General features: G+C 44.3%; 1 protein-coding gene across 1 annotated transcript in view; it reads left to right on the top strand.

Moving 5' to 3' along the window:
* Nucleotides 1-25,290, top strand: part of KIF6 (kinesin family member 6) — a 410,723-nt gene that overhangs the window by 80,805 nt on the left and 304,628 nt on the right. The window contains exons 7-9 of the mRNA XM_060245036.1: nt 9,302-9,508; nt 15,155-15,298; nt 24,423-24,509. Coding sequence (XP_060101019.1) covers nt 9,302-9,508; nt 15,155-15,298; nt 24,423-24,509 — 438 coding nt within the window. The remainder of the gene's footprint in view (nt 1-9,301; nt 9,509-15,154; nt 15,299-24,422; nt 24,510-25,290) is intronic.

Raw genomic sequence — 25,290 nt, 5'->3', positions numbered from 1 at the left:
TGATTGTGCATGTACAGTATCTTGCATTAAGGTTCCTTAGTGCTGTGTTTGATGACATATACGTGTGTAAATTTCGTTAAAAATGGATGCTCTTACCATTGGATATCTGTCTTTCCTATTATGTAATGCAGGGTGTCAAACCACACAGGGTTCCTATTCGGCCCTTGAACAACTGGCTGGTTCCTGCTTCCTTCTCCAGTTCTGATTCTGCTGATAGACTGCTTTCACAGGGAGGGTGGGATATAAATTTAATAAAATAAATAAATAAAAATAGACAAGCTTTTGTTCTCTGCATTGGCTGAGGCTCCTCCTCAATGCCTCAATCGCATGGGAGAAATACAAAGCACCTTTTAGGCCAACACAGTTTTATTCAAGGTATGAGTTTTTGTGTACCATGCCACAGTGTGTGTATTCTCTTGGGCTCATTATGCTGTGGCTGTTCTGGATGCAGCTGGGTTTGCCTCCCCTTTTAAATTGTATTCATGCCTTCATGGGCCAGTCTTTCTCAATACGAAAGCAATGAGGAATAGGGTGGGGAGGAATTTTTAGTTCTGGATTGTAAGAATAAATTCCCTGCATATGGAATTGGCTTATTAATTAATTAGTATTGAGACTATGTTGATGTTTTATATTAATTAGTTTATTTCTGGAAGTATAGATTTACGGGTGTAGAGGTCAGTTTTTGTAGTGAAAATTGCTGTTTGCAATGTTGATTTAACCAAAGCTGTACGCCACAGTGTCTGCCTCCAGAGATCTAGTGGGCCCAGGCTGGGCCAATACATTCCAATGGGGGAGGCCACACTGGGGTCAGGGATCCCAGTGCTGTTGGGGCATGGGAAGTATGGCGGTGGGAGAAGGTCGTTTGTAGGAAGGAGACAGATATATGGATATGCTCGGTCCCTTTCCAACCTTCGTCCCATCCCGAGAGATGCTGGCTGTGGGGATAGAAAAGTACACCCTTCTCCGACACTGGTGTTGTACAATGCCAGATCTATCAATAATAAGATCTCTGTCCTCCAGGATCATCTGGTGGAACAGGCGGTAGACCTGGCTTGTGTGACCGAGACCTGGGTGCGAGATGGTGAAACTGCTGCCTTGAGGCAGCTGGCTCCCCCAGGTTTTTCGGTCCTCCACCAGTCCTGGACTAATGGTCGGGGAGGGGGTGTGTGGCGATATTTATTCAGGAGACTTTCTCCTTCAGGACACTCCCTGAGACACGGATTGCTGGCATTGAATGTGTAGGCCTGGTGTGGGATGCTGAGGAGAGCTTGGCCATTTGGCTGGTGTACTGTCCGCCTAACGCACCAGCCAGTGTCCTGCCTGGCCTGATGGAGGCTATATCCGCCTGGGATACCAATAGTATCCCAGACTATTGGTTCTGGGAGACTTCGGTGTCCATGCAGAGTATGTGACCTCCTCTCAGGCTAAGGACCTGGTGTCCTCCATGGCAGCACTAGGGCTCTCCCAAGTTGTTTCAACTCCCACCCATCAAGCAGGTCACACGCTAGATCTTATCTTTGTCTCAGGGATTGGAGTGGACTGTATTACAACAGATGTGGTGCCATGGTCAGACCACTTTGTCCTGAAGGCCTGGCTATCCTCGCCTAACCCTCCCTGTTTAGGTGGCGAGCGGGTTTACGCTCGCCCGCGGAGCCAGATGGACCCAAATAGGTTCCAGGAGGCTCTGCAGGATCCAATTCCCCCTGGCAGCCCATTAAGAACATAAGAACATAAGAGAAGCCATGTTAGATCACACAGCGGCCAAATATATATATATATATATATATATATATATATATATATATATATATATATATATATGTGTGTGTGTGTGTGTGTGTGTGTGTATATATATATATACACACACACATACACACTGTGGCTAATAGCCACTGATGGACCTCTGCTCCATATTTTTATCTAACCCCCTCTTGAAGGTGGCCATGCTTGTGGCCGCCACCACCTCCTGTGGCAGTGAATTCCACATATTAATCACCCTTTGGGTGAAGAAGTACTTCCTTTTATCCGTTTTAACCTGTCTGCTCAGAAATTTCATCGAATGCCCACGAGTTCTCGTATTGTGAGAAAGGGAGAAAAGTACTTCTTTCTCTACTTTCTCCATCCCATGCATTATCTTGTAAACCTCTATCATGTCACCCCTCAGTCAACGTTTCTCCAAGCTAAAGAGCCCTAAGCGTTTCAACCTTTCTTCATAGGGAAGGTGTTCCAGCCCTTTAATCATTCTAGTTGCCCTTTTCTGAACTTTCTCCAATGCTATAATATCCTTTTTGAGGTGCGGCGACCAGAACTGCACACAGTACTCCAAATGAGACCGCACCATCGATTTATACAGGGGCATTATGATACTGGCTGATTTGTTTTCAATTCCCTTCCTAATAATTCCCAGCATGGCGTTGGCCTTTTTTATTGCAAACGCACACTGCCTTGACATTTTCAGTGAATTATCTACCACGACCCCAAGATCTCTCTCTTGGTCAGTCTCTGCCAGTTCACACCCCATCAACTTGTATTTGTAGCTGGGATTCTTGGCCCCAATGTGCATTACTTTGCACTTGGCCACATTGAACCGCATCTGCCACGTTGACGCCCACTCACCCAGCCTCAACAGATCCCTTTGGAGTTCCTCACAATCCTCTCTGGTTCTCACCACCCTGAACAATTTAGTGTCATCCGCAAATTTGGCTACTTCACTGCTCACTCCCAACATTGGATGGGCTGGTGAAAGACTGACACAGCCGTCTTTCTGAAGCCATTGATGTGGTCGCTCCCTAGCGCCCTCTCTGCCCCCTTACCAACTTGGCTCCTTGGTATTCCCCGGAGCTGAGGCGGATGAAACGGGAGCTGAGACGACTAGAGAGAGTGTGGCAGAAGGCTTGAGACGAAGCTACAAGAACATCTTATAGATCATTTATGAAGACCTATGAGATGGCGACGAAGTCAGCAAAGAAGGAGTTCTATGCTGCCTCCATCGCTTCTGCAAAATTGCGCCCAGCTCAATTATTTAGATTAATTTGGTCTTTAACATCTTTGCCTCGGGGCATGCCAAACACTAGGGAATTGGATATAGGCTGTGTGGCTTTCACGGATTATTTTGCAGATAAAGTCTTGTTGCTCCACTGTGACCTTCCGGCCGCAATTGATACAATTCAAGACCACAAACAATGCCTCTGTTGAGAGGGGCAAGTTGATGATCTCTCTCAGGGGGGTTCGTATGCCATCACTGAAGGCTTTAATCAACCATGACAGACAAGGATCAAGGGGGCAAGTGGTAGGTTTCACAGCAGCCAGGGTCTTGTCAACTTCATCCTGGGACAGCAGGCTGAAATGGTCCAAAACTGGACCTTTCACGCCAAGGAACCATCCCTGGGCAGGGAGAGAGGGGTTGTCTTGGTAGTTGGTGATTCAATCCTTAGGCAAGTAGACAGCTGGGTGGCAAAACCACGTACTGACCGTATGGTGACTTGCCTGCCTGGTGCAAAGGTAGTGGACATTACGTATGTAGTAGATAGACTGATAGACAACGCTGGGGAGGAGCCAGTGGTCGCGGTGCATGTTGGCACCAACAATGTGGGGAAATGCAGTCGTGAGGTCCTGGAGGAAAAATTTAGGCTTCTAGGCGGGAGACTTAAGGCCAGGACCTCCAAGGTAGCCTTCTCAGAAGTGATACATGTTCCACATGCAGGGCTGGAGAGACAGGCACAAATTAGAAGTCTCAATGTGTGGATGAGACGATGGTGTAAGGAGGAAGGGTTTAAGTTTGTTAGGCACTGGGATGCTTTCTGGAACAAGTGGGAGCTGTACAAAGAGACGGTCTCCACTTGTCCCTGGATGGAACCAGGCTGCTGGAGCTTAAAATCAAAAAGATGGCAGAGCAGTTTTTAAACTAAATCTTGGGGGAAAGCCGACAGAAGATGAAATGTCTCTGGTTCGGGAGGACTCATCTCAAAGAGATGAAGGGTTAGCTGTTACTTTTCTACCGGGTAATGGATCAGAGTTTTCCACTGAGATGGTGGCAAACAGAATGGACTGCCTGCCACAGTCTCGAGGCGGCAGGAGGAAGGTGGCGGGCCTAGCTTGCCTGGGAAATTATAGATGTTTGTACACAAATGCTAGAAGTGTTCAAATTAAAATTGGTGAGTTGGAATGTTTAGTGTTGGGAGAAAACATAGACATTGTGGGAATTTCAGAAACTTGGTGGAATGAGGAGAATCAGTGGGCCACGGTGATTCCTGGATATAAGTTATATTGGAAGGATAGGGAGGGAAGGGTTGGAGGTGGGGTAGCTCTGTATGTCAGAGAGGGTATACAGTCCAGTAAGACTGAGGTCAGAGAATTAGATTCCCTTCTAGAAATGCTTTGGGTTGAAATAGAGGGCCCAAAAGGAAATTTAACAATGGGAGTTTGTTATCGCCCACCAAATCAAAAGATAGAGGACGATTCTAATATGATGAAAGGCTTAAAGATAATGGCTAGACGTAAAAACTGTGTCGTCATAGGTGATTTTAACTACCCGCAGATTGATTGGGTCAATATGTGTTCTGGTCGAGAGAAAGAGACTGAGTTTCTAGATGCACTCAATGTCTGTGCTATGGAGCAGATGGTCTCAGAACCTACCAGGGGTGGGGCGATCCTGGATTTGGTCCTAAGGAATGCCCAAGACTTTGTGAGAGATGTAAAAGTGATCGCACTGCTTGGGAGCAGTGACCATAACGTTATGGATTTCACCATTTGTATAAATAGGGAGTTGCCCTAAAAGACTAGCAAAGCCACGTTTAACTTTAAAATGGTAAATTCTCTGAGATGAGGAAGCATGTGAAGAGGAAACTGAAAGGAAAGGTAAATGCAGTCAACACCCTTGGGGAAGCTTGGAGGCTATTTAAAACTACAATCCTAGAAGCTAAGATAAAATATATACCACAAGTTAGGAAAGGCACAAACAGGTATAAAAGAAGGCCTGCATGGTTAACAAACAAAGTAATGGAAGCTGTAAAAGGTATGAAGGACTCCTTTAAGCGGTGCAAAGCTAGTCCAAATGAGATTAATAAAGGGAACACAGGCTGTGGCAAATCAAATGCAAGACTGTGAGCAGGCAAGCAAAAAGGGACTATGAGGAGCATATTGCAAAAAACATAAAGACCAACAATAAAAATTTCTTCAAATATATTAGAAGCAGGAAACCAGCCAGGGAGGCAGTGGGGCCTTGGATGACCAAGAGGTCAAAGGATTACTGAAGGAGGATAGGGAAATGTCTGAGAAGCTGAATGCATTTTTTGCCTCTGTCTTCGTTGTGGAAGATGAGGCATGTTTGCCTGCTCCAGAACTACTTATATTGGAAGGGGTGTTGAAAGACCTGAGTCAGACTGAGGTGACAAGAGAGGAGATCCTACAACTGATTGACGAATTAAAAACTAATAAGTCACCAGGTCCGGATGGCATACATCCAAGAGTTCTGAAAGAACTCAAAGTTGAACTTGTGGATCTTCTGACAAAAATATGTAATCTTTCATTGAAATCTGCCTCTGTCCCTGAGGACTGGAAGGTAGCAAACGTCACCCCCATCTTTAAAAAGAGTTCCAGAGGAGATCCGGGAAACTACAGGCAAATCAGTCTGACTTCAATACCGGGAAAGTTGGTAGAAATCATTATCAAGGACAGAATGAGCAGGCACATTGATGAACACGAGTTATTGAGGAAGACTCAGCTTGGATTCTGTAAGGGAAGATCTTGCCTCACTAACCTGTTACATTTCTTTGTAAATAATAAATTTATTATTATTTAGCCGCCCTGAGCCTGCCTTTGGCGGGGGAGGGCGGGATACAAAAATAAATTTATTATTATTATTATTATTATTTGAGGGGGGTGAACAAACATGTGGACAAAGGAGACCTGATAGATATTGTTTACCTTGACTTCCAGAAAGCTTTTGATAAAGTTCCTCATTAAAGGCTCCTTAGAAAGCTCGAGAGCCATGGACTCTTGTGGATCAAAAACTGGCTAATTAATAGGAAGCAGAGAGTGAGTATAAATGGGCAGTCTTCGCAGTGGAGGACGGTAAGCAGTGGAGTGCTGCAGGGCTCGGTACTGGGTCCCGTGCTCTTTAACTTGTTCATAAATTATTTGGAGTTGAGAGTGAGCAGTGAAGTGGCCAAGTTTGCAGATGACACTAAATTGTTCAGGGTGGTGAGAACCAGAGAGGATTGTGAGGAACGTCAAAGGGATCTGTTGAGGCTGGGTGAGTGGGCGTCAACGTGGCAGGTGAGGTTCAATGTGGCCAAGTGCAAAGTAATGCACATTGGGGCCAAGAATCCCAGCTACAAATACAAGTTGATGGAGTGTGAGCTGGCAGAGACTGACCAAGAGAGAGATCTTGGGGTCGTGGTAGATAACTCACTGAAAATGTCAAGACAGTGTGCGATTGCAATAAAAAAGGCCAATGCCATGCTGGGAATTATTAGGAAGGGAATTGAAAACAAATCAGCCAGTATCATAATGACCCTGTATAAATCGATGGTGTGGTCTCATTTGGAATACTGTTTGCAATTCTGGTCACCGCACCGAACCCCTGCCAGTTTTGAGACAGTTAGCGAAACTGAGGCCCCGAGCCTGTCTTCGGATTATACTCTGGATGGCTTTAGCCCCCTCAGCCTGGAGGAAGTTGACGGGATTCTCTTATCTGCTCGCCCAACAACTTGTAAATTGGACCCATGCCCTTCCTGGCTTATTAAATCTTGCCAGGGGGATCTTAGATATCTTGTACGGGATATCATAAATAGATCCCTGATGGAAGGGCATTTTCTAACGCCGATCAAAGAGGCTGTGGTCCGTCCCCTCTTAAAAAAACCATCTTTAGATCCGGCCCAATTGGCACACTATCGGCCGGTCTCAAATCTGCCCTTTTTGGGCAAACTTATTGAGAGGGCAGTGGCGATGCAGCTACAGACTTTCCTGGAGGATGCTTCCGTCCTTGACCCATTTCAGTCCGGCTTTCGCCCGGGACATGGGACGGATACGGTGTTGGTTGCTCTAGTGGATGACCTTCAATGGCATCTGGATCGGGGTGGCTCGGCGGTGCTGATGCTGTTAGACCTGTCGGCTGCGTTCAACACGGTCGACCATCGGCTACTGAAGGGTCGCCTCGCTGACGCGGCAATTCAGGGGTTGGCCTTACAGTGGCTTTCCTCTTTCCTGGAAGGTCGGGGACAAAGGGTCGCAGTTGGGGGGGAACTATCCCGGAGGTGCACACTCGATTGTGATGTGCCCCAAGGGGCGGTTCTCTCCCCGATGTTATTTAACATCTATATGCGGCCTCTTGCCCAGATTGCCTGAAGGTATGGGCTGGGGTGTCACCAGTATGCTGATGACACCCAGTTCTATCTACTGATGGACGGCCAGCCGGTCTGCGCCCTGGAAAATCTAGATCAGGCACTATATGCCGTGGCTGAGTGGCTCAGACTGGGCGGGCTGAAGCTTAATCCTGCGAAGACAGAGGTCCTTTGTCTGGGTCGCCGCGGCCCGGGAGGGGGAATCCCCCTACCAGTTTTTGACGGTGCGCCGCTGACAGCAGCGGACAGGGTCAGGAGCTTGGGGGTGCTATTGGAGCCTTCCTTAAAGATGGAGGCTCAGATAGCAGCCGCTGCCAAGTCCGCGTTTTTTCACCTTAGGCGGGCAAGGCAGTTGGCCCCCTTCCTGGAGCGCGACGACCTAGCAAGAGTGATCCATGCTACGGTCACCTCGAGATTGGACTACTGTAATGCCCTCTACATGGGGCTGCCCCTGTCCCGAACTCGGAAACTGCAGCTGGTGCAGAATGCCGCGGCCCGGCTGTTACTGGGTCTCCCAAAATGGGGACACATTCGGCCGGGTCTTCGGATCCTGCACTGGCTTCCAGTGATATACCGAGTCCGGTACAAGGTGCTGGTTATTACCTTTAAAGCCCTATATAGCCTGGGACCTGTCTACCTGAAGGACCGTCTTTCCCCACATGTTCCCCAGAGAGTACTGAGGTCGGGAACACAAAATCTCCTTACCATTCCTGGGCCAAAAGAAGCCCGCTTGAAATCCACCAGAGAAAGGGCCTTCTCTGTTATGGCCCCTACATGGTGGAATCAGCTGCCGGAGGAGGTGAGGGCCCTGCGGGACCTTGTTCAGTTCCGCAGGGCCTGTAAGACGACCCTCTTCCGGCTACCTTACACCTAGCTAAGATGAGAACTCAATGTAGCTTGCCAGATTTCTTCTTATATATATTTGGAATATTTATTAATTTTTAAGGTTTTATCTGTTTTAAATGTTTAATTGTTTACATGTTTAAATATCGTTTAATTTTTATGTCGGATCAATTGTTGGAAGCCGCCCTGAGCCACTTGTGGGAAGGGCGGGATATAAATTCTAAATAAATAAATAAAAATAAATTTAAAAAAGGATATTATAGCATTGGAAAAAGTTCAGAAAAGGGCAACTAGGATGATTAAAGATTTGGAACACTTTCCCTGTGAAGAAAGGTTAAAACGCTTGGGGCTCTTTAGCTTGGAGAAACGTCGACTGCGGGATGACATAATAGAGGTTTACAAGATTATGCATGGTATGGAGAAGGTAGAGAAAGAAGTACTTTTCTCCCTTTCTCACAATACAAGAACTCGTGGGCATTCGATGAAATTGCTGAGAAGTCGGGTTAGAACGGATAAAAGGAGATACTTCTTCACCCAAAGGGTGATTAACATGTGGAATTCACTGCCACAGGAGGTGGTAGCAGCTACAAGCATAGCCAGCTTCAAGAAGGAGTTAGATAAAAATATGGAGCAGAGGTCCATTAGTGGCTATTAGCCACTGTGTGTGTATGCGTATACTGTGTGACACAGAGTGTTGTACTGGATGGGCCATTGGCCTAATCCAACATGGCTTCTCTTATGTTCTTAATTCGTTTCTGAGCTGTGTAAGAGGACAGTGATTGCATGAACTTGAGGATTCCCCTAGGCTTTTTCCTGTAGTAACAGATCTTGTTTTTTTGTTTGTGATTCATGCCACTGAGTAGTCTCAGGTATCCTCTCAGCCTTTGTTTCCCATAAATAAATTGGCAGTAATGATATTTAGAGGATTTGTGAGGATAAATAAGCTAATGGCTGCACACTGTGAAAAAGGAAGTATTTAAATTGTGTACACAGACCATGTTTCAGCATATATTGACATTGTCAACAGCTATCTCCCCTTCATCCTTTGCTAGCATGCAGCATGGATACTATTAAGTGAGCTACAGCTCTCTCTTATGAAATTCTTTCCCACACAGACGCCGATGAACCAAGCCTCTACTCGTTCACACTGTATTTTCACTATTCACATCTCAAGCAAAGAACCCGGATCTGCAACCATTCGACGCTCCAAACTACACTTAGTGGATCTAGCTGGTTCAGAGCGTGTTGCAAAGTCTGGAGTTGGAGGTCAACTGCTGACAGAGGCCAAATATATCAATCTGTCATTACATTTCTTGGAACAGGTAAACTTCACATAAAGTTTAATTCTTCATTTTATGACTACTTTTGAAAAGTAGTTTGCTTTTAGTATGTTCATGTTCCACTGCACTTGGCATTGTGACCATTTTATAAACATTCAGGAAAGAATATGAGTATTAGTGTAGCTTATCTGAGTTAACAGCATGGCAGATATAATTTTCCTTGCACAATTTTACTGCACTGTACCTTTGTTATATAACTTCTTGTTTTTGAGTAATTTCAGCAGAAGTTGTTGAAGTATAGCACTAGTAAATGTGTTGTTCCATATCAAAGCAGGGCATATGTATTTCAGAGAAGGTTTAACAAAGCCCTAAACAGTAGTTTCTTGTACCATTTTAGTACAATGGCCCCATATCCAAAATCCCCACAACATTTATGAAATGAGTCTTACTTTCACATTTTGAAACATAGTGTTAATCCTGTTTTCCCCTCAGATACTTAAACATAACCAATCCAGCCTGCAACTCTTGAAAATTTGAAGCTTACTCTCATTTTTATTTATCCATGTTTATTTATCCAGAAAACACAGCAACAGAAATATTTTTCTGTTTCAGCACTTCATGTGGTTTTTTCCCCCTAATATTTCTCCTTTGTGCTGCTTTTTAAATCCTCTCACTTCATTCCACAAAACTCAGATCTCTATGTAGGAAGACATGCTTGAAGTACCTCAAAGACAGATTAGTAACTTGTTGAGTACATTATTATTACTGTATTGTGTTGTATCTATATTAATAGCTTAAAGAACATTATCCATGTTTCATGTGTTCTGTCAGAAAAGAAAATATTGCACCTGCTAGAAACAGATTTTTCCACTCTAAAGTTTCAATGCAGAGTATTGTTTTCATAGCCTAGTAAGCATTCAGTATAATATCAGGCTTTTGTTGATTTTGGAGTCCTGTCATGGACACATCTCCTTTTCCAAAAATTTCTTTAAAGCAATTGCTTTAAAGCTACAGTAACTGGGTACAGGTCAGTCTGTAAAGCAAGCATTCAAAGAGAAAAGCAGATGAAAGACTTAAGAAAATGTGTATTATGCTTTAATTGTGTGCCCCACACTTTTTTATTTCGGCATATTGGAGTTTAAAATAAAACACTTAGATCTGCTGTAGTTTATAAATATTACTGAGAAGTTGATTTTGTCTTCTGTATTTCTACAAGGAGTTGCACTCTTCCATTAAAGACAGTGGTGTTGGAAGGGTATAACTAGGGGTGGTAATGGGGTTTTTGCTGCCCCAGGCTGCTGCCCCACCTGTGCCCCCCTCCCTGCCCCCATGGGGGGATCTTTAAATGGGGGGGAGGTGCAGCTGCTTCTCCCTCTCCTCTAGATGGAGAAGTGGCAGAAGCAGCTGATCTTCCTCTCCCCCTCCCATTTAAAGACCCCAGCTCATCAGCAGGGGTATTGAAATGGTGGGGAAGGGGTCACCCTGGCACCATCTCTTTCATCCGTCTGGTCTGGGTGCATGAAAGAGGCAAGTGCGGGGCCTCTGCCTTGCTCTGAGGTTGCCTTTCCTTGCAAGTCTGTGAGTGGTCTGAAATCACAGTGTAGACCAAGGCAGGAAGGAAGCATTACACTTCAGTGGGGTGTAATGACACACAGTCTACCTTGTAAAGCCATTTGGAGAGTAGTTGTAATTCTGAGTGATCTCCAGCCCTCACTCTGGGATTGGCAACAATGATTCCCCAGGAGGAAATGGCTGGTTTGGTGGGTGGAATCTATGGCATTGTACCTGCCTGAGGCCCCACCCCTCCTCAAACCCCACCCTCTCTAAGCTCCACTCCTCAAATCTCCAGGAATTTCCCACCCTGGAGTTGGCAACCCAATCTCTGTCCCTTTATCTGTCCCTTTTAACTTCAGCTTTCCATCTCCTTCCCCCTCCCTGAAGCCTCTCCCTAGGAAAAGTACAGTCTTTCTGCACAGTGGAGGGACCAAAGCAGCTTACATCATTCTCCTGTTCTCCTTTTGATGCTATGCATAACAACCCTGTGAGGTAGCTTAGGCTCAGGGCCGGCCCTGCCACTAGGCAAAATAGGCAATTGCCTAGGGTGCCAGTCTTCTGGAGGCACAAAATTGGGTGCCTCCATAGTGACGTTATCAGTGCAAGGGGGGGGCACCAGAAGTTAGCCTTGCTAGTTAGCCTAGTCTAGGGCCAGCCGTGGTTATGCTGAAAGTCTGTGGCTGGTCCAAAATTCCTCGATCTACTTTCACAGCAAGAACTTGGGTCTCGTAGACCCTGTTCTGCAGCTAAGTCCTATGCCACACTGGCTATCATAGGAGTGCTGCTACTGAACAGTAGCAAGCATAATACTCAGTCCTTTGAACAAAAGGAAGCATTTACACCAAGAGTTCTTTTCCTTTATATGGTAAAATTGTCCAGCTTTCCCATGTAATCCTGGTGTGATATTCCAAATGATGAATGTCTCTCTATGGATGCAGCCAAATTTTCAAAGAGGAAAGCACAAGGTTGTACTAATACCCTTGTTTCGCAAAAGCTTTTTCAAGCTATAAAAGACCTCTTAGCAGAGACTTCTTCAAGCTGCAATAAACCTCTTGGTAGAGAGCATATTCAAGCTATAATAGAAATCTTAGCAAAGAGCTTCTTCAAGCTGCAATACACCTCTTAGCAAATTCTTAAAGCAAAGGCAATCATAGCCCAGATGTTTTCTAACAGAACACCCAAAGGTGCTGGGTGCAAGCAACCAGGCCTATGGTAGCCAACCTCCAGGTGGAGCCTAAAGACCTCCTGGTATCACTACTGAACTCCACACAACAGATCTGTTTCTCCCTGGAGAAAATTTTTGGAGGGTGGACTCTATGGCATTCTATTCAGCTGAAGCCTCTCCCTTCCCCAAACCCTGCCCTTCTCAAACTCTACCACAAAATTTCCAGGAATTTCCCACCATCGTGGAACTGGTAGCCCTAGTCAGGACTGGGCCTAGTGAGTTCTCCCTCAAAGGCCTTTAGTGATACCTTTCAGACTGACACTCTCCTCTCTGATAATGTTGTTAGTCTTAAACACAGGAATTTAGTCTATCTCTGTGTCTCTCTGGCTTTCTTCCCTCCATGTATCTGCTCTGCTGCCATGGGACCCCCCCCCCTTTCTCCGGCTGTTTCCCTTCCAGAGGAGGAGAGGGAGAAGCCCTCAGCCAATCAAGGGAAGGCTTTCTTTCTCTCGCCTGCAAAGTAGTGGCAGGCAGGTCAGCCAATGGGAGAGTTTATTACCATTATGTTATTTTAATATGGCATGCTAACTTTGTCTGCTTTCATTTGTATCCCGTCTGCAGTACCACATGGAATCTTACATGCACATTGCCTTATCATAGAATCCTCTCTAGTTTGGGAGCATTAAATGTTTCTTATTGTTGCCTTTGATACCTGTTGTCTCTGTCAAGAGGCAGGGAAGATCCATTACCCATTCATTTCATTTATTGTCATTGTTGAGAAATGAGCTCCAGGTTCTCTTCTTTTGTGTTAAGAATGGTTTTTGTCTACTGAAAAATTGTCCTATTGCTTCTTTTAAAGAGTAGGCTTAGATTTTTGTTCTATTGTTGAGCAAGGCAAGAATAAAGCTGTCCAATGAAGTGGTCACCAGTTTTTGTTGCACAGGTTTAGAAGAAGGTCATTCCTTTCTGGTCTACAAGAAATTGCCAAGAAGACAAAGGTATTTCTTGAATGAAAGCAAAAGACAGAGTACTAACTTTGGCTGATGGTTTCCTTCACAAATCCCATCAAAATCACTCAAACCTAGAATACTAGTGAGAAAAGGGCAGTGAAGGAGACATTTAGATTCAGTTTTGCAAGTAGGAATTTTAGCCTCAAAAAAGCCTGAAAAAGAGATGTAACGGTTTCCTTCAATGGCTTTTCTTTCCGTGCTGTTATGAAATAGCCAACAATTCCTGGAAACAGGCTCATATTTTCAAACCAGTAGTGCAGAGCATTTACCAGTAAAACAGCCTCTACTGCCTCTTCCAGGTAACATTTGTAGGTTTTTCTATTTGTGAGTCTGCATAGAAGCCACAAAGGAGGCCGTACAGTTACATTTATCTGTAATCGTTACTTTACTGATAGCTGTCTGTGCAGTCACTTTCCCCATGGTAAGGGTTAGAGTGTTAGTTCTGTGCCTTGGCAGTATTGAGAAGGAACTGAGCAGATGAGGACAGTTAATATTAAAGCGCTGGTGAAAAAGAAGAACAGAGCCTGTCACTCTGAAGTGCCACTTTCTTATCTGTGCATGTGCATATCTCGTTGTGTGACTACCCAAAGAAAAGTACTTAAAAATATTGACAACTGCATTGTATTGATAGAAGCCTTTGCTGATTTTGGCAAATTCATGGTGACCCTATGAATTTATGACTTTCAAAACAGCCTTGCCCAGGTCTTGCAAACGGAGGGCTGTGGTTTCCCTGTTTGCGTCAATCCATTTCATGTTAGGTCTTCCTCTTTTCCTGCTGGCTTCAACTTTTCTTAGCATTATTGTCTGATTTCTAGCATTTTATTGTTTCCGTCCTATGTCTTGAGAGCTCTTTTATGTGGAAAGGTAGGTTATAAAAGCTAGATGTAACTAACAGATCAATTCTAAGCAGAGTTGCCTCCTTCTAAGTCCACTGAAGTCACTCGACTTAGAAGGTGGTAACTCTGTTTTGGATTGCACAGTTAATGTGATACATATGGTTATACTGCATTGATTCAAATGTTGGTACATAAACTAAATCAAATATTTAAGTCTAGCAGAGTAAGGCTGCAGTCCTAAGGACACTAACCTGAAAGGAAGCTTCATTTAATAACATGGAATAACATAGGCCTTATTTCTGAGTTGACCTGCTTAGGCTTGCTAGTTAAGTCTTAAGTACCAAAAGTGAGTAATATTCACTAATCAGTACTGGCCCAACACCACATGGCGCCCTAGGCAGACTTGCTGCCTGGCGCCCTCTTCCACAGCACCCCCCGTGGCTCCCCCTGCAGCTCTGTGCCCCCTGTGACTCCCCCCACCCCGCAGTGCCTCCTCCTCCCCCCTCCCTTCCCCACCCCATGTCTGTTTCAATGCCAGAATGGGGCTCTAGCACCGCGTTCCCGGCTAACTAAAGGTGCACCCCCCTGCCAATCAGCTGATCAGAGGGTAAAACAGTGCTGCGTGGCCCCACTCATTGTCAGGACAAGTGACCTGAACGGGTGGCCCCGCTGCTGCTGACTCCTCTCTACTTCTTTCCCATCCAGGAAGTAGAGAGGAGTCGATGGCAGTGGGGCTGCCCTTTCAGGACGCTGGTCCTGACAGACAGTGAGCGTGGCTACACGGTGCAGTTTTATCAGTCGTGGGGGGGCGCCTTTAGATAGCCGAGAACACAGTGCTAGAGCCCCGTTCCGGCACTGAAATAGACCTGGGGTGGGAAAGGGAGGGAGGAGGAGGCTTGGGAGCAGGCAAAGTAGGCATTTGCCTAGGGGGGAGGGGGGAAGGCTGAATTTGGCATTCCCACCCTGCCAGCGCCCTAGGCAATCACCTAGTTTGTCTAGTGGGCGAGCCAGCCCTGTCACTAATATATACTACTATTTCATTGATGAAACTGCTCAGTTGTAAAGTGATATTAGCATGATGCCAAGAGCAAAATAATACACTTTTCTGTTTCTGTTCTTGCAGGTGATTATTGCCCTGTCAGAGAAACATCGGTCTCATATCCCTTACAGGAACTCTATGATGACCTCAGTGCTAAGAGACAGCTTAGGAGGAAACTGCATGACCACAATGATTGCAACACTATCAATTGAGAAAAGGAACATAGATGTATGTTAACCCCTTTTCTTCAATATAGTATGCTTTAAGTATAACATATTTTTAAAATTATCTATTTCATTAAGTTCTAACATATCAAAGCACAAAATTAATACAAATGTTTTGTTTAAAATCATGGCTTGTGATCTTGGTACCAAGATCTTGGTACCATTTTAGTTTTCTTGGTACTCAATCTTGTTCTGAACCTTGTTGGTCTTCTGTGAATGTATTGTAAAGATTGGGTTCCAGTGATAAATAAACCTCCAAACTGAAGAAAGACGGATGAAACGTCTTGATATCCAAAACAGACATCTTTGGAAGGGCTTCTTTTAGTTCCACAAACTAAATACTGGAATATTGTTACTCCTTGGAAAGACTGTTTTTTAACTGTCTTCTGTGAATGTCTTTTTGCTACATGCTCTCGTCGATTTGAAGTTCTACATGCAAGCTTTGTCAGAACACCACAATCTCTACATTACACTGTTTTGTTGTTTAAAATTTATTGTGCCTCTTAGCGGTTTTTTATTTACATAGCTGTGCACTAAGATCCTATAGTTTTGCTATACTCAGTGTCCTGGCAGCCCACAACCCTGAGGATCTCCACATGTTTGCAGGGCTGCTGCACTTCTTCCACGGGTGGCATCACTTGGAGATCATGTACAACGAAAACATGTGCAGCTTCCACCTGCTCATGCTCTTTGACAAGTTTTGCAGTGTGCTGGTGGTGACCAATCACGATGATCCCGTCATCTTCGTCTTCCAGTCCCTCCAGCAGTGAGAAGGACATGCTGCTTTGGCCCTCCCCCCTGAGCTGGGGGGGGCCTTGCTCTTCCATGGCCACCCCCAACAATGCTCTGAATTCACGACACTCTCAGCTGGGAAGTCAAAGGGGAAGGGGGCTGGGTGTTAGCCCCGTGGACACACACAGCTTTTGCCAAACAAAGGACTGGGTAAGGCTGTCACCAGAGCAGCAAGTCAGACATTTGGGCTCTGACTTTGCCCCAGCAGTTTCGGAAGGAACTGTCCTGTTGCGAAGGATGAGACGTGTCTCTCTAGCCATTAGATGTGACTCTTCCACAACCCCAAGCAGCCGCCTCCACTTGACCAGTAAATGGAAAAAATGTTGTTTAATAAATCTGGTTTGTGAATAATGGGCTAATAATCATATTTAGTATATAATACTTGTAAGAGTTCAAAACACTGAATAATCTTACAACAGCTGTATGAGGTAGGTCAGTGATATCCTCATACTGCAGATATGGGATTGAGGTTACACAGTGAGTTAATTGTTGCAGTATGATTCCTTTTTCTCAGCTTCAGTATTACGTTACTATACTGCATTCACTCAAAAGAAGAAAAAAGGCTTCTGTGCAGCTAAATTCCAGTTAATTTTATAAACATAAATGGATTCAATCCCTTAAAATGACAAAACGATCTTCTAGCATGATACAATCTATAAATTATGCTTTCTTAGTAGAGATGGGAATTCTGTACTGGCAAAATGGAAGGATGTACTACTGATATGGGTGTGATGTCATTGGTACGCCCATGGTAGATAACAGCTGCACTGGCAGTGCACTTCCAGTGCAAAGAGTAAATCTGGGTAGAGTTAGTATGTAATGAGGAGAAGCAGGGTTTCTTTGGAATTTCATACTTTCTTTGGCCAACTTCAACATAAAATTACTGCACCAAAAGAGGTGGTGTAATTTCTCCTATGGAACTTGTGAATATGACTCAGTAGCAGAAAATACCTTTTCTGATGTAGTTTGATGTTGATGAGCTTGGTCAAATCCCAAGAAATATGAAATCGTTTATATGTTGTGAAAAATGAAGATGTTTGTCTCAGTAAGAATAGTGGACTGTATTAAATTATCTAACACTTGCAAGTCTTTGAAGGTGTGGACTGGTGGGTTAATATTTTAGAAAAACATTTTAAATTAAAATAAATTTGCATAATATGGCTGGTTTCATTCTTATCTCATACAGTAGTGCAAAATAAAAAAAATTCTCATATATCAGTTCTATGCATCTTTACTCAGAAGTAAGTGAATTCACTGAAAGCAGTGGTACTAATTTCTAAGCAAGTACTGCCATTCAGGATGTGTACCAAATGACATTACATTGCAACTTTAATTTTTTGTTTTTAATATCAATTCATTCTTTTTATTGCATTAGCTCAAACAACAACAATAAATAAATAATGTATACATAGTATAGCCAGGGGATCCTAAGACTGTCTGACAGCCAGAAGTTGTTGTTGTTGTTATTATTATTAGTTTATTTCTATTCTGCCCCTTCCCCCTTTTGGGGGGCTCAGAGCGGAGTACAACAATTTAAATTAAAATCACAATAAAATCATAATAAAAAACAAATTCAGTGTTCAGTAAGTGCAGTAAGTTAGTTCAGCAAGGTGATATGAGCAAGATTATAGCTCCACAATACAGTAAAGGCATAGGGGGAGGCCAACCGATCTAATAGATGGATGCCCGCTGCCTCATCCAAAGACTTGGCAGAACAGCTCTGTTTTACAGGCCCTACGAAAGGCCAGTAGGCCAGGTAGGGCCCGGATCTCTATTGGGAGCTGATTCCACTAGGTCAGGGCCAGGATCGAGAAAATCCTGGCCCTGGTAGAGGCAAGATGGGCATCCCTTGGGCCGGGGACTGTCAGAAGATCCTGGGAGGCTGAACGAAGTGACCTCTGGGGCGTATATGGAAGGAAAGAAAGTTCTAGCTCTTTTAGAGGTATGCGCCACTAGATGGTGAACTAGACTTGTTTTTAAGGCAAGAGACAATTCAGAGGTGGTTTGTCATTGTCTGCCTCTGTATCATGCCCCTGGTATTCCTTGAAGGTAGCCCATCCAAATACTAGCCAGGGCCAACCCTGCTTAGCTTCCAAAATCTGATGAGATAGTGCTAGTTGGGCTATCCAGGTCAGGGCAATTATTATTATTAATTAATTATTAGCTCAAAGACATAGCAGAATAGTGAACACACAGTATAGAAACTGATACAATAAACAACTGTGCACAATAACAAATAAAGAATAAAATTTGAAGTCTTAAGAAATGTTTTTGTGTTTATAATAAATATGTATTGTCAAAACAGCTCACAAAAATTTCCTGGTCACATAGAAACAAAATTGTACACAAGGATAATACCACAGTGCTGAGTAAGAATATGTCAGAACCCTCATGATGAAACTCAAAAAATGGACTTTCTGTATTTAAAATAAGACAATATCTGTTTTTTAATATGGTCCAATGAAGATGACTTTGCATCCTGCCAAATCAGTCCAATGAATTTATGCCTCCTCCCAATGTGTCCACTAGCTTAAACCAAGCTGTGTTTCACATTCCACTTCCTCAAGAGCTTTTGAGCGTACACCATTTTTGAGGAACTAGATACCTGTGTATAAGTCTTGGGACATCACAGAATGCTGTAAAGATTCTGTTGGCTCTTGTACAGAGTTTTGTTATATCAAAGCCATAGCAGAACAGCAACAGTGGTAAGAACAATAAAAGAAGAAAATAAGGCAATCACCATATCTAGTAAAATCCATAAAATATCAATTGGAAGGTTAAAATACATAATTTTAGTAAATAAATGTAATATATCAGTAAGTTAAAATAAATAAGAGTTTAAAACATAACTCTTATAACTAAAAGAAACAGAATTAACAATAACTTATTATTCTTATAATAATGTGATGAGCGTAAAACTAGTGAACTGTTCATTGACTAACGTTGCATCGGAGGGTTTTGACTGTATTTTTATAATCAGGGCCACAACAGATGGGCATTTAGGGGCAGATCGGAGGTGTCCCAAATTGGGCCGGCTCAAAAAGAGCTGTCCTGAACCTTCCACATGCTCCCCAGCAAGACGGCCCCATCCCGTCTGCGAGGTGGCTTGGCGTGATCAGACAGGGAGTGCCTCAGACCCTGGACCTATGTTCCCTCTAAGCTGCAGAATCCTGTGAGCAAAAATTCTACTTTGTGAGCTACTGGTATTAAAGTTGTGAGCTACTGCATAAATTATTGTGCTCTGGGGCCATTTTTCCTGAGCTAAGACAAAAATGTGTAAGCTGGAGGCTAAAAATCCATGAGCTAGCTCACGCTAACTCTTAGACAGAACATTGGCCTGGACTGCTATTTTTCTCCTACAAGTCAAGCGCTCATGAGCTCAAGTCCTCTGGGTATTTAAAAAAAAAAAGCCGGAAATGGCTTGGGGTGGCTCGGCGATTTCACACCGCCAAGCTGCCGCGAGCCATTTCCGGCTTCTTTTTCACACCGCTAAGCTGCCTCACTTGTGCATTTTCCCATCAAGACGTCAAAGAGGTGACTGGCATGTGATTCAAAAATTTGCAACCACTTTGACAGTGGTAGCTTTTTGAGCATCTCTGAGGCCGCTGGAGGACAAGGTGAGTATGGGATAGGGCTGGGCAGCAGATGTTCACATTTGCAAGGATGCATACTATCAAAGGATCCAGGTTGTAGTCTATTCCAGTTAGAGTCATCAGGTTGCCCATTATGGCAGGGTTCCCGCTAGCAACCCTTGCTATCTTTTCTCTTATGGGAGAATATTGAATTTTAAAAATCACTGTTGCACCAATGGTACCATCCCCATATCCCTGTCCCACCCAGCTGAGTGTTAGCCATCAGCTAGTAACCCTAATTCCAGTTGCTTATGTTTCTTTCTTTCTTTCTTTCTTTCTTTCTTTCTTTCTTTCTTTCTTTCTTTCTTTCTTTCTTTCTTTCTTTCTTTCTTTCTTTCTTTCTTTCTTTCTTTCTTTCTTTCTTTCTTTCTTTCTTTCTTTCTTTCTTTCTTTCTTTCTTTCTTTCTTTCTTTCTTTCTTTCTTTCTTTCTTTCTTTCTTTCTTTCTTTCTTTCTTTCTTTCTTTCTTTCTCCCACCCTCCCCCGATGGGCTCAGGGCAGCTAATATTAAAAACAGAATATGCAGTAAAATCACTTCCAAACATTTTACATTCATTAAAAGTCCAAGATGCAGGGTGATGTTCTGGTTATTCTGATGTTCTGGTTTCAATTATATTGGTTCAGTGAGATTGTCGGTGCTGTGGAATAATAGCCACCTCCCCTTAACCATTGAAAGCAAATTTGAACAGTTCAGTCTTACAGGCTGTAACGGTCCGACCCTTATGACCGAGACCAGGTGGGCCGTTAGAATGGTGGCTCAAACAAAAATCCAAATATCCAGGCCCAAAACCGGATCCTGGGGTAAACTGCCACCAGGCTGGATTACTTTTTTTCACTCTGAGATCCCAGCCCAACCTCAGAGTTTTATCCTCTAAAACCAGGGAAAGCCCAACCACAGCAGATGTGGCCGGGAGTTCCCCAGACAAGGTATTTTTTCTTATTTGGTAGATTAGGCGACCTTCGGGGTGGTCGAGTAAGCTTTTGGCATGTTGCTACAACCCCCCACACAAAGCGACAAGAAAGCTCTTTTTTAAAACCAAAAAAGAGTTTATTTAAAGATAGGCTTAAAAATTATCATTAAGAGCAGTGAGCCAAAACAATAACTTTGCAAAATATACTTAACTAAAGGCACCATATGGTTCCAAAGAAATCAGGCAACAAAGTCCATTGAATTCACAAACAGAGAGCCCCAGCGTAGAGTCTAGGGTCCCAGAGTCTAGTCCAATCGTCCCATAGAGGGCCCAGAACAAAGAAAAAGCTAATCTTTTTATTCTTAAGGAGCCCTCGTGGGTAGATTCGAAAAACCCAATCAGAACTCAACTCCACAAAATAGCATTAATGAGACCCAGATATTGGTGTTAGCCACAGGTGTCTCCCTTCAGTTTCCTGGGCAACGAATCTGCAGGTGCACCAACTCAAGGCTCTCTCTAATGGGCCTGACCTTTAGGTTCTAGGGCTTTGCCAAAAAAAAAGAAATATTAAAAATTTATAAGCAGGCCTCCAGCCTGCCCAAACTTAAAATTAAGAGGAACCATATATAATTTTGGTCCACAGCATTACACAGGCCCTGTGGAACTGTAGCAGGTCCTGCAGGCCCTGATGTTTTCGAGGAGGGTATTCCACAGAGCGGGGGCTATGTCTTCTGCTTTTATAATTGTCTCTGTAGAACAAATAGGAGTCAATTGCACCTTTAGGACCAACTTAGTTTTATTCAGAACGTAAGCTTTCGGGTGCATGCACACTTCTTCAGACGAGGAATGAGGTACAGTAAGCAGAGTCACATATAACTGGTGGGGTTTGGAATGTGAAGTGGTACAAAGTTAAAAACCAATAGCAGAATAGTAAAATTAACAAATTCAGAAAACCTTTGATCTGGGTCACATTAGTGTGGGAAACCATAAAACATAATAACAATAATAATATATTTTTTTAAATTTATATCCCGCCCTCCCCACCGAGGCAGGCTCAGGGCGGCTCACAAGACATGGTACATACCATGATTACAATAAAATACAGTTAATACAATAAAATTACAAATTCATAAATTAAGTTAAGTAAATAAATTAAAACCAGTATAAAATTGAAGGTGCTACAGTTCAATACATATACATATATAAAGATGGGCTAGATGCCATTACCAGGATTCCACCTTAAAAAGGCAAGTTGGAAGAGGACGGTTTTACAAGCCCTGCGGAACTGATTGAGGTCCCACAGGGCTCACACCTTTTCTGGCAGCTGATTCCACCATTGGGGAGCCATTATCGAGAAGGCCTGCTCCCTTGTTGTTTTTAGCTTGGCCTCCCTTAATCCAGGGATTTTCAGAAGATTTTGAGAACTAGATCTCAGTGCTCTCTGGGGAACATATGGAGAGAGGCAGTCCCTAAGGTAGGCAGGTCCTCGACCATATAGGGCTTTAAAGGTAATAACCAGGACCTTGTAATGAACTCGGTACACAATTGGCAGCCAGTGCAGTTCCCGCAGCCTTGGCTGTACATGATCTTCTTCGTGGTCTCTGTGCTTCACACTCATGGGATAGAGCGCCTGCGCCGATCCCTGAATCGGTATCTGAAAAGCCCGGGATTTTTCTGTGCTCTGCGCCAATGGGCATGCGCAGGCATCCGAGTACGCATGCTCACCGGCACCAGCGCGGGGATCCCGCCAGTTCCTTTCTGACCACTGCGTGGAGAGGATCTACCTTTCCGTGTCCCCGGTCAGTGAGATAGTTGGTTTTTGCCTTTATCATTGTATATAGCTTGTTTGTTGTTGTTTTTTAGTGTAGATAGATAGTTATTAGATAGTTAGTTTAAAAAAAAGTTTGTGATTGTTGGACTTGCCCTTCGGGGCCTTCCCCCCATTTGTTTCCCTTAATTTTTCCCCTCAGAGGACTCTGAGTGGGTTTTTTTGTGACTGGCGTCTATGGAAAGACGTTGGGGTTTTTTCAAATGCTGCCACTCTTGTGGGAAGAAGATTGCCCCCCCCCCCCAGACGGCCATTCTCTGTGTTTTCTCTGCTTGGGTGAAGCGCACCGCGTGGAGTCCTGCCCACACTGTCTCTGCTTCTCCAAGCAAACGAGGAAGAACTGGGCGGTGCGGCTTTCGGCTGCCTTAACCGAGTCGGCACTTCGCCCTCAGAAATCGGCATCGGGCCCGTCGGCATCAACCATGGCAGACACTGCGGCCCCGACGGTCACATCAGCCGATGTGATACCGGTCTTGACCGAAATGCCGATCGAGCGAGGTCCCTCCACAAAACGATCCCATGAAGGATCAGTGGACATGCCCGCCAAGAAACGTCGGGATGACTCGGGGACCCGAGCATACGTACCGAAGAAGGCGAAGTCCAAAGAGAAGCGGAAGAGGTCCCGCACTCCATCGCCTTCTCGCGATGTTTCGGCACTGATGACTTCTGCTCTGCCGAGGAAGATCCTGGCGTCCCCCGTACTGCAGCCCATCGGCATCAAGAGGCAGTGTTCATCAATCCCTTCTCTCGATGTCTGAGCAGGAGATCGACCTCACTCAGCGATCCCCGTCTTCCGGGTCGTGGCGACGTAGTGGGAGTGGTTCGATCTCTGAAGTAGAGGCATCGGCACCGATGGACCCGTCTACCCCGATGGAACCTAGGGGCAGACAGGAGCTGGAGCCTTCCATGGCACCATTCCGTTTCCCACCACTACCACCGTGGGAGCAGCGTCAGTGGCCGCCCACCTATCCGTACCCTTACCCTCCATATCTGTGGTTTCCATCGAGGGAGTTTGCGGTGTGGGATCAACAATCGGAGGCATCCTGCATGTCGAGGCTTTCGCACCATTCACGGAGGCCATCGGCATTGATCCCTCTGGAGAGGCACACCACCCCAGTGGCTGAAGCTCATCGGCGACCATCGACATCGACCCGTTCATCCATCTGGGAATCGACGCCGATCCTCTCCGAACACTCCTTGCAGAGGGAATCCTCCTCGGCGGCCTCTGAGAGCAGTACCGACACCCAGGAACGTGCCTTGGAGCCTTCGCCAGTGTCTCATACGGCCGAGGATCTTCCTTTCTCGTCATCGGAGGATCTGAAGTCCTATGGCGAACTGGTGAAGAGGATGGCAACCTCCGTCTCCCTGCCTGTGACACAACCACAACCCATTGTGGATGATAATGTCTTGGACATTATGCAAAGGGACACATCCACAGCAATCACTTTGCCAATCACCAAAGTGATTCTGCAGGCAGTCAAGGAGAAGAAACCATCTTCTACGCCGGTGTCATCTAGAAGACTGGACCACATGTATAGGGTCCAGGAGGCGGGTGGTCCAGCCTTCTAGGGTCCCGGGAGGTGTTTGTTCCAAGTTTCATAATAATTTGTAATTCAGCAAATTCTCTCTCCATTCTGTTCTTGATTCTGTTCCATTCTCTGTAGTTTGTGATATTATCGTGTCTGATATTTTTTCCTTTTTTCCTTTTTAAAGTTTTTGTAATCTTAGTCCTATTGTATGTCTTATGTTGCTTGATTAAATAGTTTCACATTGTGTGATCCATTTTGAGCAGAGAGGGCAAGCTGAATGTGGGTTACCAGTTTTGATGGCAAATGCCAGTTGATACTGATTTAACATAAATTATATCAGAACTATTATCCATTCTCAAGATAGCTGTTGTATTTTATGAGTCATGACTAACTTACATGGTTCGATGTTAATAAAGTTGTTTCCCTCCCCCCCAAAGGAATCTATATCAACTTGTAGGTTTGCACAGCGTGTTGCCCTTATTAAGAATGAAGCAGTGCTTAATGAAGAAATTGATCCCAGACTGGTAAGGACTCATCTTCATTGTTTAAATATGATAGTCATGTTTAAACTAAAAGGTTACTAAAAGTTCCTAAAAGTTTATAATTAACTCATAAATTTGATGATGCAAGCTACAATTTTTGTTGTCATGTAAAGGCATATTCCCTCTCAACTCTTTTTCTTATTGCTTTTCCCATAGCTTTACAGCATTAAAAATGATGTGCGTATCATTGGCTTCCACACAGGGACAGTCTTCAGTAGTTTCCATGTACTTACTGCGGCAGCTAATATAGTATGGAAACAGGGTTTCCACACAGCATGTTTCTCCTGTAGTTTAAATCAGAAACTGAATGGTGTTATATTGATACACCAGTATATGTATCAGGTTCCCTGAATTATCAGATAAGAAAAAAGTCATAACTTGTTTGTTTGTTTTTAAATCGGGGAACCTGATACATACATTGATATAACACTATATCAATAGCCTTTAAAAAAATCCCTAATGACACGGAAAGAAAATGGCTGCTGCAGGGAAATGGCTGTTGTGAAAGGCCACCAGGAAATCCAAACTTTCCCATCCACATGGTGGACATCCAGACTTTGCTGCCATCTTTCCAAACACTTTAGAGCAAAGCAGGTTTGGGAAACCCTGGAAGTTGCAGGAACATACCACAATTCTGTTAGGGAAGCAGGGAAAAAATCCACTTCCCATAGGGTTGCCATTCCCCTGGTCAGGGCAGGGGTTTCCCTGATTTTAAGGGCTCTAATCCATCACCAGCCAACTGGCCAGCGAGGGAAGCCCCACC

The sequence above is a fragment of the Heteronotia binoei genome, chromosome 1 (assembly GCF_032191835.1).
Source record: "Heteronotia binoei isolate CCM8104 ecotype False Entrance Well chromosome 1, APGP_CSIRO_Hbin_v1, whole genome shotgun sequence".
NCBI classification, from domain to species: domain Eukaryota; kingdom Metazoa; phylum Chordata; class Lepidosauria; order Squamata; family Gekkonidae; genus Heteronotia; species Heteronotia binoei.
This window is presented reverse-complemented; position numbering and strand designations above follow the sequence as displayed.